This window comes from Vidua chalybeata, chromosome 9, assembly GCF_026979565.1.
Source record: "Vidua chalybeata isolate OUT-0048 chromosome 9, bVidCha1 merged haplotype, whole genome shotgun sequence".
In the NCBI taxonomy this organism is placed as follows: Eukaryota; Metazoa; Chordata; class Aves; order Passeriformes; family Viduidae; genus Vidua; species Vidua chalybeata.
In genome coordinates this window covers 2,201,463-2,217,112 of record NC_071538.1, presented here as the reverse complement: position 1 = coordinate 2,217,112, position 15,650 = coordinate 2,201,463, and the positions used below count along the sequence as shown (strand labels likewise).

The 15,650-nt window shown below is 50.6% G+C and overlaps 1 protein-coding gene across 4 annotated transcripts in view; it reads left to right on the top strand.

Annotated features, from left to right (window-relative positions):
- The window catches only part of PBX1 (PBX homeobox 1), a 129,799-nt gene extending 114,642 nt beyond the window's left edge, over positions 1–15,157 (top strand). Inside the window, exons 7-10 of one of the 4 annotated variants that reach the window (XR_008432315.1) lie at positions 2,015–2,127; positions 3,650–3,739; positions 10,612–12,568; positions 12,690–15,157. Coding sequence is in view for 2 of the 4 variants with exons in the window: in XM_053950253.1 (XP_053806228.1) it covers positions 2,015–2,127; positions 3,650–3,739; positions 10,612–10,704 (296 nt within the window). In the remaining 2 variants the exon portion in view is untranslated. Of the gene's footprint in view, positions 1–2,014; positions 2,128–3,649; positions 3,740–10,611 lie in introns of all 4 variants that reach the window. The other 3 variants (XR_008432316.1, XM_053950253.1, XM_053950254.1) reach the window with 3 other exon arrangements.
- The last annotated feature ends 493 nt before the right edge of the window (positions 15,158–15,650 follow it).

The window sequence follows — 15,650 nt, the reverse complement described above, 5'->3', positions numbered from 1 at the left end:
GGTTCTCAGCCACTGTGGGAGCACAAAGCTGCGTTACTGCCCTGTGCTTTTACTAAGTTGGTCGAGGCAATCACTCAGAAAATGGGGTCAGAAGCATCTTTGTGTGTGTGAAACGTGCCCATCTTCACGCTTAAAGTTGAGCACTGTCAGGGTGGGCTGGCCCCAGTCTGCCAGCTCATTTCTCTAGGTTTTTTGCCTTTAAAATAGCAAGTAACCTTAGAGGTTGGGAAGTGACAGGAGCCCTTTGCCAGCTGAGCAGAGGGAGGTGATAGTTACAGCTGCCTCCTGACTAGTCCCGGTTATTTTACGCAGCGCTGTGGGATTGCTCTCTGGAACAGGTTGGGCAGGTTGACAGTGAGCACAGACAATGAGCTATTCCTGGCTTCACAGAGCACCAGTGGGAGGGTCCTGATCCAAGACTCACTGTGCTCAAGATGAGTCTTTATCTTGACTGTCTTGGGTGTTGTATCTAGCAGTGATGTTTCTGCTTTCCTTGGATTCTGAGAACTGCCAGCACCTGACAAAAGAGCTGGCTACTAAGAGAGCAGCAGAGAATGTAGTGAACACGAAGTCTCCAGCATAGACCTCCCACCTGCTCCCTGACCTCTGTCAGATGTGACTTCCCTCAGAGAAGCCTTCCCGGTCCACCTCCAGGACGCATCTGGAGTCTGTCCCTGTTTCTTCCCTGTCCAGAGGAGGGGGATTGCCAGGCATTTCCCAGAGCGTACGCATGAGCCATAGTTGGGCAATTCCACCAGGACTGTGGTTGCCAGTCTTCCAAGCTGGAAATGGCAGTGTAGCTGATGAGAGTATATTCGGGACTGGAGCTGAAAGCGTAGCTGACCTGGGCCCCTGAAGTCTCTCCTTTCCAAGGCTAACGTCATGTATAACTAAACCTTGCACGTTGAGCTGTCTCACATTTAACGCGCTGATCTGCACGATAAATTCTGAAATAATCCTGTAAAACCTTTTTATTTATTTTTAACCCCCTTGCTGCCTTCCCTGCCTTACAGTTACATGATGGGTTTGTTTCATCTGTTCAGTGGTTGAGGAAGTGCGCAGATATCTCAAAGCTGGAAGCATAAAACTTTTATTTCTGCAAAGGCAGGATTTATTTTTTCTTTTCATTTGTGATTTTTTTTCTCCTGATCCCACCCAGTTGTCTTCACTGTTACAATTTTTTAGCGTAACATTGACGGCTGGTGCATGCAGTGGGGAATTTGCTTACAAGAGCTTGTTCCTCTGAGGCAGCTGGCCCAGGAGGGCTGTGACACCCCCGTGTTCTCTCATGGGCCATCACAATGAAAGACTTTCGCCAGCGTGATGGGCACTGGGAGTCTAACTCAGCTGCCTTCACATTTTTGTGAGCCTTTGCTCCTGGTGCTCTGCAGTTCCCACCAGTGATGGGTTCCTGATGTCCTGAAGGCAAACCCCATGCACCACTCCCTCGAAGAGCCCCACATGGCTCAGCCAAAGCTCCAGCCATGGAGCTGGATGGGCTCTGGATGTCTCACCCTGCAGGGAGCAGTATGGGCTAGAATTACCCACCCTGTCTGAGCTTCTCAGCATGGGCTTGGTTCACCTGCTGTAAAGGCTTCTGCTCTTGATAGCAGGGCTTGTCTGGGTAATTCTGGTCTCCAGTGCAGTCTGCTGGGTGGACACCTCCGACAACCGAGATCCTTCAGAGCTGTCTGAAGGATTCTGATGCTGTCTGAGTCCTCCAGGCTGTGTTTTGTTTGTCTCAGTCAAAAGCATGAAGAATCCTTCCTCCAGCTGAGGAGCTGTTGAAGAATGTTCTTGGCATTGAGCTGTAACAACATGTGGCTTTGAATAACCTCAAGAGTGCATCCTTTTTTTTTTTTTTTTTTGCTTGCTCTGTTCTTCATACTACTAACCTGACTGTGTGTTTTGTTTTTGTGGTTGCTTTGCATGTTGTTCCTTCCTCTTGGCTGAGAGTCATGGGGTGGATCTTTTTCCTTTCTGTGATTCAGGTGCCTCACTCTTTCCTTTCCAGGTTCTTCCAGTTCTTTTAACATGTCAAACTCTGGAGATTTGTTCATGAGCGTGCAGTCTCTCAATGGGGATTCTTACCAAGGGGCCCAGGTTGGAGCCAACGTGCAGTCACAGGTAGGGACCCATCCGATGTACTGCCAGTGAATGCATTAGTGTTGGAGGAGCCTTTGATTGTATTGGCACTTCTCCCTCCCGTCTGAAACGAGCAAATCTCAACCAGCACAAATCAACCAACCAACACTTAAAAAAAAAGGCAAACCAAACCAAAAAACCAACCAACCGGAAAAAAAAAAAGGCAACAGGAACAACCACCAAAAAAAGAAAAACAAAAAACCAAACAAAAAAAAACAATCCAAAAGAAACCAAAACCAAACACCCAACCAAACCAACAACCATGGTCTTGAGGAGACTTGCCCACACTTTGTGAATGCATTTGGCTCTGGCTTGATAGTCGTACTAGGAGGAGAGAAGGTGTAGAAGATTAGGCACAAAGTCAAGCAAAAGCAGCTCAGGTTTAGGTTCTGCTTGCTTTATTCTTCCAAGGGAATGGGCCAGATGTTTGGACTGGTGTCTCGTTTTTCAAGACTTCCACTATCTCCTTTGATGCCAAACTAGGTGTCTGCTGAAAGGCAATGAATGTTCAGATATGTAGATAATTTTTTTAAATTTATTTTTTTACAATTAAAAGCCACCCTTGACCATCTCCCCACCTCCCCAAAGCACAGGCACTCACACCACCCCTGTACATGCCAGGAGGAGAGAGCAAGGGAGCTTTGAGCAGCAATGCTGAAACATCAACCCATGCTTGGGGCAAAAAGAAAGAATTTAAAGTAGCCATGATCTCACTCAGATCTCCCACCTCCCATATGATGTCCAGATATGCCATGAGTCCCCTCTCAGTCACCTAAGGCTCTGTTCTGTGCTGAGAGACAACAGCCACTCTGACACTTCTGCATTGGGCAAGGAGAACTCTCTAAAGCTGAGGCTGCTCCCCCGTGGGGCTGGACGTGGAGCACACATCATCCATGGGCGGTGAGACGTGCTCACCACATGTGCCACTGCTGGGGCTGGGCTGGGGCTGTGAGGGAGAGGAACGGGGCACCCAGAGGAGAGCTGCTGCTGCCTTTGCCATGGTAGGTATATTTCCTTTCTGGGCCCTTCACGGTGGAGGTGCTCAGCCAACTCCAAAGATCTCCTTCTGCTGCCGTGAGCAGTGCTTGGGGTCAGGGTGGAAGGGGGTAGGGGTAGGAAGGTGGGTCCTTGAGCACGATGGAGGAGATGGCTGCAATGATGTGCTCCAGGAGATGCCACCCCACATTGTCATGCTGTTCTCCCTCCCCACTCTTTTTGTCAAAGGACATGGGACCAAGGAGAGTGTGACAGAGCTGCTGGGGCAAGCAGGGAATGGTGAGGGAGACAGGAGAGGTCCTCTGGCTCATTTCTCTCCACAAGACTGGCTGCGGTTCTCTTTTATCTCTCTTCAAACGTGTACCTTTATTTTTATTACGATGATGACCATGATTATTGTTATTCTGGTTTGTTTGCTTTTATCTTGCCAAAGATGAACGGAAGCAGCTTTGGCCACTAACCTTTCCTTCCCTCTAATTTGTGTCTTTGTTGTTGTTGGTCTGTTTAGGTGGATACCCTTCGCCATGTTATCAGCCAGACAGGAGGATACAGTGACGGACTCGCGGCAAGTCAGATGTATAGTCCGCAGGGCATCAGTGTAAGAAAAAAAAAACGGGCTTGGGTTCTGTCTTTTGGGGTTTTTTTTCATTTTTGTTCTCTCACTACCAATTATTTCAAAGCCATAGGGCTCAGAATGCCACTTAGTAGGACTTGTCTTTGCTTTTACGGTCACCTAGTTTATTGCTTCTGTATCGGTCACGCCAGCGGCAGAGCTTTGCCCACAAAAAAAGTGGCGCCGGGGCAGGCTGCGTGCAGGCAGCTGGCGTCTCGGACTGTCACAGCCCATCAGCGTTCACCCGGCACCTGCGGCCACATGTGCTCGGCCGAGAGGAGCTGCTAAACAGGTGACACCTCGTGTAACCATGGTGGGGAATGTCACCACAAACGCCCCAGCCCAGAGGTGGCTCCATCCTGGTGGCGCCATCCTGGAGCGACCGGCTAAAAATAACCCATCCCTGTCCAGGGTCCGAGAGTGCGGCGGCGACGGCGGTTGCGAATAAAAGGAGGAAAAAGCCCACAAAGCCAACCAACGTCAACCCAAGAAAACCTCGCCCAAGCGGGCTGGGGGAGGATGCGAGGGGGAGGGCGGTCTCTGGAGCATCTTCTCCTTGTTCTTGGGTGCGCTGGCGGGTTCTGACTAGCATGAAAATTCGTAGCGACAAGCTGTGTCGCACAGGGGGAAATCGATCAGACACACACAAGGAGAACCCAGTGTAGATTCGGGACAGCAATCCAACTTCATTTCTCAGATCAATCGTCCACCATCTCAGCGGCAGTGACAGCAAGCTGGGAGAGGAGGGCAGCCTGGAAAAGGAGGCTGTGAGCGCTGAGTGGGTGGTGACAGTGGTGTCCGGAGTGGCACAGAGGAGGGGGCAGCTGGTCCTGGGCATGGGGACGCTGATGGTTGAGATAGGGTGGTCTTGAACTGGTCAGAGAGGTGATGATCCTCTGGGTGGGATGGTGGTCCTGCAGCCGAGACCCCAGCACGGTGCCCTCACCAGCCAGTCCCATCACTCTCCAGTCCACTGGGCCATTTGTCACCTGGCGTGTGACCATCTTGCAGGACGGCCACCACCAGCATGCAGAGAGGGCACAAGGAGAGGGGTGCCCTGGGACGGGGGGCTCTGCTCCCCTCTCCTGCAGGCGCCGGGGCTTAGTGGGAGGCTTGACGTCAGGAGGCAGAGGCAGGGAGGATTTGTGAAGTAATGTAATTGAACATGTGCAGATAATTATGTCTCATTACATAAGCCCCTTGCAAAAACGGCACTTGGAAATGCCACATGAAAGAGCCTATCGTTCCGCATTAATTTCTCCGTGTGCTGAATTTATTCCCTTTCTGGCTTTTTAATACTTGGAGAGTAAATGAATCGCAGGCTGATCATGATAAGAGATGATACTTTTGTATAAATTAAAATACCCCCAAGGAAAGAGGCTGAGCTGATTACAGTTGCAGTTGGCTTGGAAAATAACAGTGGGCTGGGTTATGCCAAAATTTCAGGGGGAGGTTTGCGGCCGGGGATTTTGAGGCAGGAAGGGGGTGACTGGGGAGAGGAGAAGGAAGAGAGAGCAAAAGCTGAATAGGACAAGGAGAGCTGGGCTGCTGTTTCAGGCTGTGGTTCTCCCTGGGAGAACCAATGTTCCTATGAATAGCAATGAGAACTGGTGAACTGAGTGGCAGGGGCTTGGAGGTTCCCTCTGTGCATCCCAAAAGGGGACCTGGCATGTTTGGCATCCGATGTCTTCTCAGGCTGGTTTTCAGGGAGGGCAGGAGCCCAAACTGACCCATATTGGAGATGTTGTCAAGAGAGGGGCAGGTTGGCAAAGGGACTGCACTGTGTGGATGACTCCTCAATTCCCCACAAAGCTGTGGTAGGCATGGGGAACGAGGCAGGGAGTTCAAAGCTGAGGAGACAGTTTAGGAAGCATCTTCTGGATTGCCTGTTTGTTTCCCCTGTATCCCAGCCAGTGTGCTCCAGCCTGATTGTCACTTCATGTCTTCCCATCCAGTGAGGTCCCTTGATGCATCCCAGTTTGTCCACCCTGAGGTGTGGCTGCTCTTTTAGAAGCATTGGTGCTGGGAACTCCTCAGTGCAGGCAGGGTGACTGTCTCCAACAGGCAGGGCTTCCCTGCCTTTCCCTGAACCCTTTCATGCCGAGGAGGGGCAGCAGAATGCGGAGCAGAGCTGATTGTGACACAGAAAGCTGCCGTCCCCACATCACCCGAGCGTCCCCGTGAGCTGCTGGAAGGAGATGAGCCGAAACCTAGTCAAGAGCCCTGTCACAATGATGTCTGCACGGGGCTGAGGTTAAGTCATCCCTGGAGCCCGTCAGCACCGGGAAGTCAGCGGCAGGTTGCCCAGCTCCACTGCTGGAAACCTTGGCAGGGGAGACAACGCTCGGGGTTTGCCTTCCTTGATGGAGGATGAATTTTTAAACGCGTGTAAGTCGTGACAGCTGAGAAGAGGGATCTACCCAAAGCCCAGTTCCCTGCGAGGCTCTGCTGCTGTGGCTGACAGGCTGCTCCGCAGGGCGGGAAGGGCTGGAGTCGGTTCTGCATCGTTAGCAGGATAATGGGCAATGTCCCAGCCATCGCCAGTGCAGTGACCCACAGTTGAGGCAGAGGGAGAACACAACCTTCTCCTTCACAGGTGGGGACAGCACCGGTCCCAGCAACGGATGGGGACACTCTGACAGTGGAGGGGGGTGGTGGAGAGGAGCTGTCCTGTGGATACCCAGCCTTGGGTCGCACTGAGAAGAATCAGGGACCTCCTCTCCTTTCAGAAAGTTTGGGGTATGAACCCTTTTGGCAGTCTTTGAGGCTGTAGGTTTTTGCACCATGAGGTGAGAGTTGTTAAATGTCTGGGCTGTCTGGATAGTATTTGTTCATGGGGGTCCACATATGTATCCAGGAGGCCCCCAAGACCAGGGATTATCAAAGCATTTAGGAAAGCTCAGGTTCTGTTGGGTTCCAGTCGAAGTTGGACGTTTACTGCCACAGTCCTCTGGAGGGTCCTACCCCAAAACATCACCTTTCCTGCCGCTGGCCTGTGGCTGTAAATCCACCAAGTGTTCTACTTCCCCCATATGCTAATGAATGAGTGAGCTATAGTCATCTTAAAGCCCTTTCAGAAATTTGGTTTTGGACTTAATTTAATTTACAGATGATTTAAATGTGTAAAATGACGAGCTGTTCTTAAAGTTCATCAGAAAGGGAAGGTTTTGATTTAAAACTGCTGCTGTGCAGACCTGTGCCTGTTCACAGAGTAGTGTGTGTGTCACCTGCATGGTGGTGGCCAGTGGCAGGGTGTGACAGGGAGTTCTGGATCCACTCTCATCAGCAAGGATTGGTAGAGGAAGAAGCTGAGAGCTCCTTACTTGACCTGAGATCTTTTGTTCTAAAAAGTTGAGCCTTGGGAAAAAAGTTGTTGCTCTGTTCCTCAGCCAGCTGCAGTTCACCATCATGGTCAAGTTTTGGTTCATGTTCATGACCACCAGCTGGGGTGTGGAAATTGGTCTGGCAGGACTTCAGTGCACAGGCTCCATCCATAAGGGATGCCTTGGTGTGTTCTGATGGCCAGGGATGCCTGGCCATGACCCTTGGGAAGGGGTGTCCTGACCAGGCTGGATTCTCTGGTGTGTGATAAGACCTTCAGTGCATATTGTAAGGAGGCCCTGATAAAAGCTCTTAAAAGCTCAGAGGTCTGAAAAGGCATTGAGGCTGCTCTGTCAGACTGGCTGGTAACTGTTTGTAGGCTGACCTGATGCCCTGTGCCATTGTTGGTGGGACAGGGATTTGGTCACAGGAGGTGGGGTGTTGAGGCAGCCTCCTTGCTAAGCAGAAGGCGCCTTTAAAAATTGGCAGAAAGTCATCTCCTGGCCCCATGTAGGAGGCCCGGGCAGGGAGCCAGCCAGACTTGCTGGAGGTGACAAAAATGCTGAGACCTGTGGAATTGGGCATCAAAACCAGTTGTTTCAGCAGTCTTTCACTGGGGCTCCATATTTGGACAGTCACCAAGGCTTTGCCTGTGCTTTGGCACCAGAAGGTGACATCTGAAGAGATGTCCTGGAGACCACTGCTCTGTCTTTGGCATCTGCCCCTCCTGAAGAAGTCATAGCCATGTGCAGGGGCTCTGCAAGGAGGAGCAGCCTCCTCAAAAAACTCCATAGTCTTTGAAGGAGATCCCACTGATTTACTACAGTCAAACCCCAGGGGATCTCCTTGCTTGGAAGAGGTAGAGCCATCTGGGTGGAACTGGATGAATCCTGCATGTGGCTTGGTCCTTGCAGCGATGGAGTGAACTCCAGGATCAGTGGGGACGGGGCCTGCATGCCCTCTGCCTGGGGAAGGATCCGGCCTCCTCATGGAGGACTTTTCCATACCAAAGGATGGTGTCAAGATGTCACAGTCAACCTTGGGTCCTCCTTTCTATCACTTGATCCACAACTTACCATGCCACACTGTCTTCTCCCCAACATTCCCTTGACTTCCCACTGGATGCCACCAAGGTTGTGTTCAGCCGCACAAATTCCTGAAGCACAGGAAGGCTCATTCCCAATCTGCAGTACCTTCCAAGGATTTTGGGTGCTGAACGTGAGGCCACCGCTCAATTGCTTCTGTGGCTGGCAGGCAAAAGCCTCGCTAAAAATAGTTGAGCACAATAGGGCCAGAGCCCTGCTCCACGCGGCCCCCACCGCTCTTCCCCCCTCCTGCTCGCCGTAACGACCCTGCAAACACTAAATGGCATCTGAGTGCATTAAGCAGCAAACTCTCCGGTGACATAGCAATTACGGCTCTGAAATAGATTTGGTGCGTCACGGAAGATAAGGGTTTTGAAAGTTTCTGTTGTGATTATAGCTTGTAACTCCAACAAATAACAGGCTTGGTAATAAGAGGCTGCCAGCACAGCTATTGTGGTTCTCTCTCACTGATGGCACGTAAATTGCTATTAATGTCCTAAGTGTACTTGAATATGCCAGTCTCGGGGCGGCGGAGTTGGCTCTGTGTCTCTCTTTACGCGGCCTGTCATTGTCGGGCTGATAATCTACAGTAATTGCTGCCTCTTGCAGCAGTCCAAGATGTGTAAGGGTGGATGTTGCCTCTTGGGGAGCGCAGGGATGGTGGGTCAGGGCCTGGCTGTGGGTGGGTGCTGGTGGGGGCAGTGGGAATGGGGTACACGGGGCTGGTGATGCTCGTGCATCGTCTGCTGTCACACTTGCACCCGAGGTGGAGCGGAGTGGGGTTTGCTAACCTGTGAGCAAGCTGAGGTTGTGATTCCTGCTTTCCTTGCTGTTGCCTGAACTCCTTTGCTGCCTTGCACGTATGGTAGAGCACACGGGCACAGCAAGGGGTGTGCACACACCTCTTGTCTTGTTTGCTTTGTGCATGTCCCGCTGTGAGGTGGTGTGACTCCTCAAACGTGGGTTCTCATGCCTGTCAGCTCTTCGCTCCCATCACAGCAGCCTCTCAGGCAGGCAGGAGCTGGGCAGCAGCACCTCGGTGATGCCTTAAGGAGCTGGCACAGAGGCTAGATGGAGTTAGAGGAATAAAGTGGATATTTATTGAAGTGCCTTCAAAGGCCACACCCTGGCAGTACTGGAGCCTCAGTTGTGGCCAAGATGGAAGCAAAAGAGGGCTTGGTCACAAGATCTCACAGTTTTATAAGTTATAGTCCATTTGCATCTAGGAGTTAACTGTCCACTTAATACCTTCAAATTATGAAGTTTCATCCTCCTTGCTCGCTTGCCCACCCTCCTCTTCTCACGTTGTTTATGCTTTGGGCCTGAAGTTTGAAGAGATTGTCCTTGAGTCTCCAGCTGGAACAGGATTGTTTTGTCTTCACCTCCCTGTGAAAAGATCCCAGTAACATTTAATATAAAGCTAAAAGCTGCACACCAAAGCAGAACAGAGAAACTTAAAACCTAAGGTATCATCGTGGTGGGGAGTTTTCCTACCCTCAGCCCTCCTCTGGGGTGTGCAGGGTCCCAGCTGGCACTGGATGACGCAGCAGGCAGTGGGACAGGCAGCAGAGTGGGCAAAGCAGCCCGGGCGTGTCTAAAGCGGGACAGCCACCGCTGCCAACTGGAGCTTGGGCAGTGCTTGGGAAGGATTAATTTGCCAAGCACTGAATCAATGTCAGAGCAAGCAGAGGAGGTTGGGTGCGACATCTGCTCCTCTCCGAAGGGGATGGCAGCGGCAGAGGAGCAGCTTCTGTGCGCTGCCGGCTCCTGCCCGCGGCAGCCGGGGCCCTCCGGTAGCTCAGCTCTGGAGTGCCTGGAGAATTTGGCTCTGCATCTGTTTTTAGCAGAAGAAACAAGTTGTCTGCCATGGTTTGCTGCATGAACCCTCAGATGGGATATAGTGTTGGCACCTCTGTTGAGCAGTGGCTCCGTTTCCCTCGATGAGGCGGGGATGTGGAGCTTTTCTGGGGGACACTGCACAGCTCAGCAGTTCCATGGGACCTATTGCTTGTTCTGCATATTCACAGCACTTGGGTTCAGATAACATTCAGGCTGCTGGTTCTGGAGTGTTTGCTATTTTCTTTCTTCCATATGAGGAAGAGTTATAATCAGGGGTTAAAACACCCCAAGCAACCAGAGCTCAGGGTTCTGGAGAAATACGTTGGTTCTTTTAGGGATGGACTTTCTGTGAGCGATTGCAGTTTATCAAAATCTGTTTTCAGCAGAAATGTTTCTGCCCGGTGATGGAGCCTGATGGAGAGTGGTCTGATGGAGCCTGATGAGAGTGGTCTGGGGTGGGATGGGGGAGTCAGAGGGGACATCTTTGCCTCCTGCACCGATCCCAGCTGAGAGAGAAGCGGGGAGGATGTGAGGTGGATGGGTGCCTTGGGTAGGGCTGCTTGTGCCTTGGCATCGGGTGACTGATGTCTCTCTGTGTGTCCCTTCCTTCAGGCTAATGGAGGTTGGCAAGACGCTACTACCCCATCGTCGGTGACCTCCCCCACAGAAGGCCCTGGCAGCGTTCACTCTGATACCTCCAACTGATCTCCCAGCAAATTGCATCCCTGGCTGAGCCGGCCCCGGCGGGGGCGGGAGAGGAGGGGCCTCTCCTAACACCGCAGCAGTCAGACTGGAGGTGAACCCAATCAGCACACAAAAGAAGACTCCTTCTCTTCTCTTCGTCGGGATGCTTTTTTCAGCCAATCTGGACACTTCTTTATACTCTCTTCCCTTTCTTTTCTGGGTAGAAGCCGCTCTCCCCCTCCCCACCACCGCCACAACACCGCTCCCTTCCCCTCCCTGCTTCCCACCCAAGGTAGAAGGATTTTAAGGAGGAAAAGCAAAAATCCACCACCACCACTACACAAACCAACCCCAGAGCAGTGTACAGCCTCATGCTGGGTGTCTTTCTGAGGAGCTACAAATGTACCTCAGTCACGTCTCGCTCCCTTGCTAGCAGGCAGCCCCTGCCCCCTTCCTTTCATGCTACCTCTCCGTAGGGAATTGCCACCGTGGGGAATCTGTTCCTGCCTCATCTCCGCAGCTTCCCGCACTCAGCCCTGCCCCGTGGAGCTGTCCCTCGGCTGCTGCAGGGACAGGGCAGGTGGCACAGCCCCCGTGCACGTGGGAGGAGCCAGCATGTTCCCCCTCGCTTCCAAAAGGTACCGTTCCCATTGCCGGCCCTGGGGAAACTTCCCAGTGCCAGCCCTACCCGGCCAAGCATCCCTCCTGCTGGCTGCTGTGATCTGGATGAGCCCTGGAACCCTGCTGTCCTGCCTGCCTGTTGCTGGAGGGGAGAAGAGGAGGGAAGGAAGGGAGGCAGAGGCAGGTGAGAAACGGCCATCACTGATAACACCTCCACGGAGCTTTGTGGGATCAGGCATGGATGGCTGATGGAGCACCAGCAGTTCTCTCAGAGCACCTAGAGAGGCTGGTGGTGGAGTTCTCCTGCTCAGGGCAGTGCCACGGGGTGTTGGCTCCTGTTTCCAGGAGGAGCTGGGTTCCCCAGTTCAGGCAGCACCCACAGAGGTTTGTACCACCCCCTGCATTCCCAAAGCCCTGCCAAGCCAGCAGTGAGAGATGGGCAGCAGAATGCCAGGGGCTGGAAGTGCTGGGGTGAGTGTCTCGGGTGCTTTTGGTAGCTCTTCACGCCACAGGTTTGCTCTGTAGGATGGGTGGCTGCCCCACTGGGGGCTGTCGGGGTGCTGAAGCTGCTGGTTTTACCCCAGGAGTTACCTGGGCAGTGGCCATGGAAGGACTCACGGGACTTTCTGCCCAGCTTTTCTGGTCCACTCTTGGGACAAGCAGTGATGGCTGGCAAGCAAGGCTACATCCTGCCTCTTCAGGCTGGTGCTGGGAGGATGTGGCTTTCGTGGAAGAGCAGGAAGAGGCAGCACCAGTTTCCCTGGGCAGCGGGCTGAGCTTCGTGCCAGGGTGGGACTTCTGGCCATCGGTTCTTTCAGTGGGCACGAAGAGGCTGAGCCAGCCTGCATCAAGACCCTGGGTGTGGTGGGGACTGGTGTGGGTGCAGGATGCCTGGCACCTCGTGATGGATCCCAGGATCCCCTGGGATCAATACCTCACACTGTTGAATGTCCGTGCCCACCCTGTTTGTGCCGGTCTCGAGGTGGGAATTGCCAGCGCAGAGCAGCATTAAACAGAAACCATTTAAAATTAGAGCTCTGCCAAAAATACTTCCACCCTTCTGATGGAAAAAATAATGGTCCTTGGCCTGCAGGGCAGGATGCTGGTGTGGCTGCAGCTCCAGCACGCTGTCACCTTGCAGCACAGGGGTGTCATGTGTGCAGCAGTGACACTTCTGCTCCTTTTGTGTCCGTGCCAGGAGCGGGGAGCATGTGGCAGAGCAGGATGTGGCATGAGGAGCTTAGGGCTGCCTCCCAGCTGTGCGGTAAGAGCATGGAGAAGGTTGTTTTCCTGCAAGGACAGTCGGGAGGTGCTGCCCACCTTCCCACTTTCCTCCTCATCTTCCCGTGGCCTCCTTCAGCGCGCTGCCTTTTCTCCACTTCCAGCTTCTTTTACATGAGCCTGTTCTGGCATAGCGTTCCAGGGACTCAGGACTGGGTCAGGCCTCTCCTGCTGAGCCACAGCAGCGCCGTGCCTGCAGGAATGCCACCGTCCCTCTTGGAAACCAGCTGGGAATGAGGCAAGCCATGGCCTGCTGGAGCCAGCCCCCGCTGGGGCTGCCCCCTGCCCTGCTGCTCCCCCTGCCCGGGCTGCCCCTCGCTCCTCCACGGTACTTTGCAAATCCCCTCCTGGGTTCCCCAGTTGGTCTCTCTGATTTGTGTTGGCGTAGCTGCTCGCTTGCCTTTTTATTTGCTTTATTTTTTTTTTTTTTTAGATTTTTGGGTTTTGTTTCTCCTCCCTGTTCTCCTCCCCTGCTCCAGCCCCGAGTGTTGTGGGTTTTTTTTCTCTTCTTTTTTTTTTTATTATTATTTCTCTTTTCTGCCCAGAAAAACCTGACTTCGATACCAAAAAAAAAAAAACAAAACAAAACAAAAAAAAAAAACCACAAAAAAAAACACAAACAGAAAAAAAAAACCTGCAGAAACTCAAAAAAAATAAAAATGAAAAAAAAATCACAAAAAAAAACTCGACGATTCTTTCAGCTTTATTAACATTTTCCATTGTTTCTTGCGATTTGTGTCTCGTTCTTTGTAGTATTGATGATAACGAACATTTGATAATGAATGTTCTTGTATATTCAGATAAAGGAGAAAAAAAAACCAAAAACGCAGTTGGAATTTAATAGTGTTTATAATAAAAGAATAAAAAATGACCCTCTTAGCACGCAAAATTGAACAGGGGGAAGGTTCCATCCCTGTTCTTTCTGTGGCAACAAGCGCTTCATTCCTGTATAGTTTATAACATCAAACTACCTACATTCATCCTCCTTTTTTTTGTTTGTTTGTTTTTTCCCATGGTTTGGTTTTTTTTTCCATTTTCTTGCATTTGTGAATTAGTTCAAGAATGCTAGAAAAGTGTAGAGTTGTGCACACTCATTTCTTCTTACACAATGTTTAAAAAGTGACGGTAATTCATTTTGTAAAACTTTAAAAAGAAAAAAAATGGTTGGAATAGTGAGCTTAATAGGTACAGTCTAACACTTTATGTTTCTTAACGTTGAGACCCAGAAATGAACCTTTTTGTTTTTTTGGTTTTTCGCCTTGTTTGGGATGGGGGGGAGGGGGCTTTGATGATGACGATGCTGAATTTATTTTGACCTGTCCGAGACGATGGCCTTGCCACCTCCCCTGTGCTTTTGAGCTGTGACCAGAGTGATGTGAAAAGTGATGGTGGTGTTTTTGGGGGAAGCGTTTCTCCCCACTCCTTTCAGATCCCAGCTCCAGAAGATCCTCGTGTGGCTGCTCTGGGGCTGAGCAGTGGGATGACATCTCTGAGAAGAGATGGAATTCCGAGGGGTTTTGGGGAGGAGGTGGGGGGGAGTCAAGCCCTGAGCCCCTGTGGGTCTACATTCTGGGGGTGTTGCTGAGCTGCCTGGAAGTGATGAAAGGGCAGGAATCCTTCCCAAAAAGTGTGCATGGTTGGTTCTCTTCCCTGAATCCCAGTGTCCCACAGCTGAGGGATTCAGGGTAAGGAATGTTCCAACCTCATCTCGCCCACGGACCTTGCTGGAGAAGTGGTCTCACAGCCTGGCCCCAAGCCCTGGCTGCATCAGCCTGCTGAGCTGGGACAAGGGGTGGCAGTGGCCAGAATGTCCCCAAATCCAGCCCCAAATCCCCGTGGGGATTCAAGGAGAAGTGCTGAGGAAGGTGCTGCTTGGCATCGCTTCAGTTTTCTCCTAAAACGTTTTATTGCTCCTCCCAAAAAAACCCTGAGCTTTTCACATCACTCACCAGTTTAAAGTTTGGGGTGTTCCTTTTAATCCCAAGGTTTCCTGGAGTCCTTTTGTTTTCGTACACCTTTATTATTATTATTATTTTATTATTATTAAGAGGATGTAAATCAGACATTGCCTGGGGGGTTGGTTTTGTCGGTTTGCTTTTTTTGTTCTTGCAGAGCCCTTTCTATCCCTTGTAAACGTTATCCAGTTCGGAGTTGCTTTTTCTTTTCTATTTTTTTTTCTCCCCATCTTTTTTTTTTTCCCTCTCTTCCTAACGGATTCCAAATGTTTAAAAAAAAAAAAAAAAAGAAGAAAAAAAAAAAAAGAAAAACCCTTTAAAAAAAAAAAAGGAAAAAAAAAAGACTCTCTGTTCCAACCTGGTTTTGAAACTTTTCTGCTTCTGTAAAGAAAAAAAAAAGGCCTCTGTCTTTCTGATCCCAATTGAAACTTTTATGTTCTATGACGATACTAACAAGGTGTAGGTTTTACAGTTTCCTGATTTGTACTGGTAATGCATATTCCAAATAAATAGTTTCTTTTGTTGCAAAAAAAAAAAAAAAAAAAATTCAAAAAAAACCAAAACCCTGAAACCAAACCTGGTGTATTTTTTGGGGAGGGAAAAGAAGAAAACAAGATACCCTGGGGATTTCCCCAGGAGGTGCAGGAAGGGTTTGGGGTGCAGAGGTGGGGGTGAACAAAGGCAATAAATACCCTGATGCTGGGATGGTGTGAGGCAGAGGTATGTGATTTGGGATTCTGCCTGAGGCACTGCCCCTATGCCTCAGTTTCCCTGGGCATACAGACAAAAGTGCCCCTGGATGTGTGGATTTGCCCATGCCAAAAAAAAGCAAAACAAAACAAAACAAACACCAAAAAACACATCCAAATAAAACCAAATAAAACCAAAACCAAACAAAAAATACAAAAAAAAAAAAAAACCCAGAACAACAAAAAATCTATTTACTGCTTTTTTGGACTTGTTAAGTGCACCACTTACCAAAAAAAGCTAGAAATGGGATTTTCTTTATCACACCAAGGTCTGGGGCAGGACTGGGGAGCAGGGGAAGGTTTGATAGCCTTTCCTGTTTTCCTAGGGTGGGGGTTATTTTAAAAAAATGAGAAAAAATTG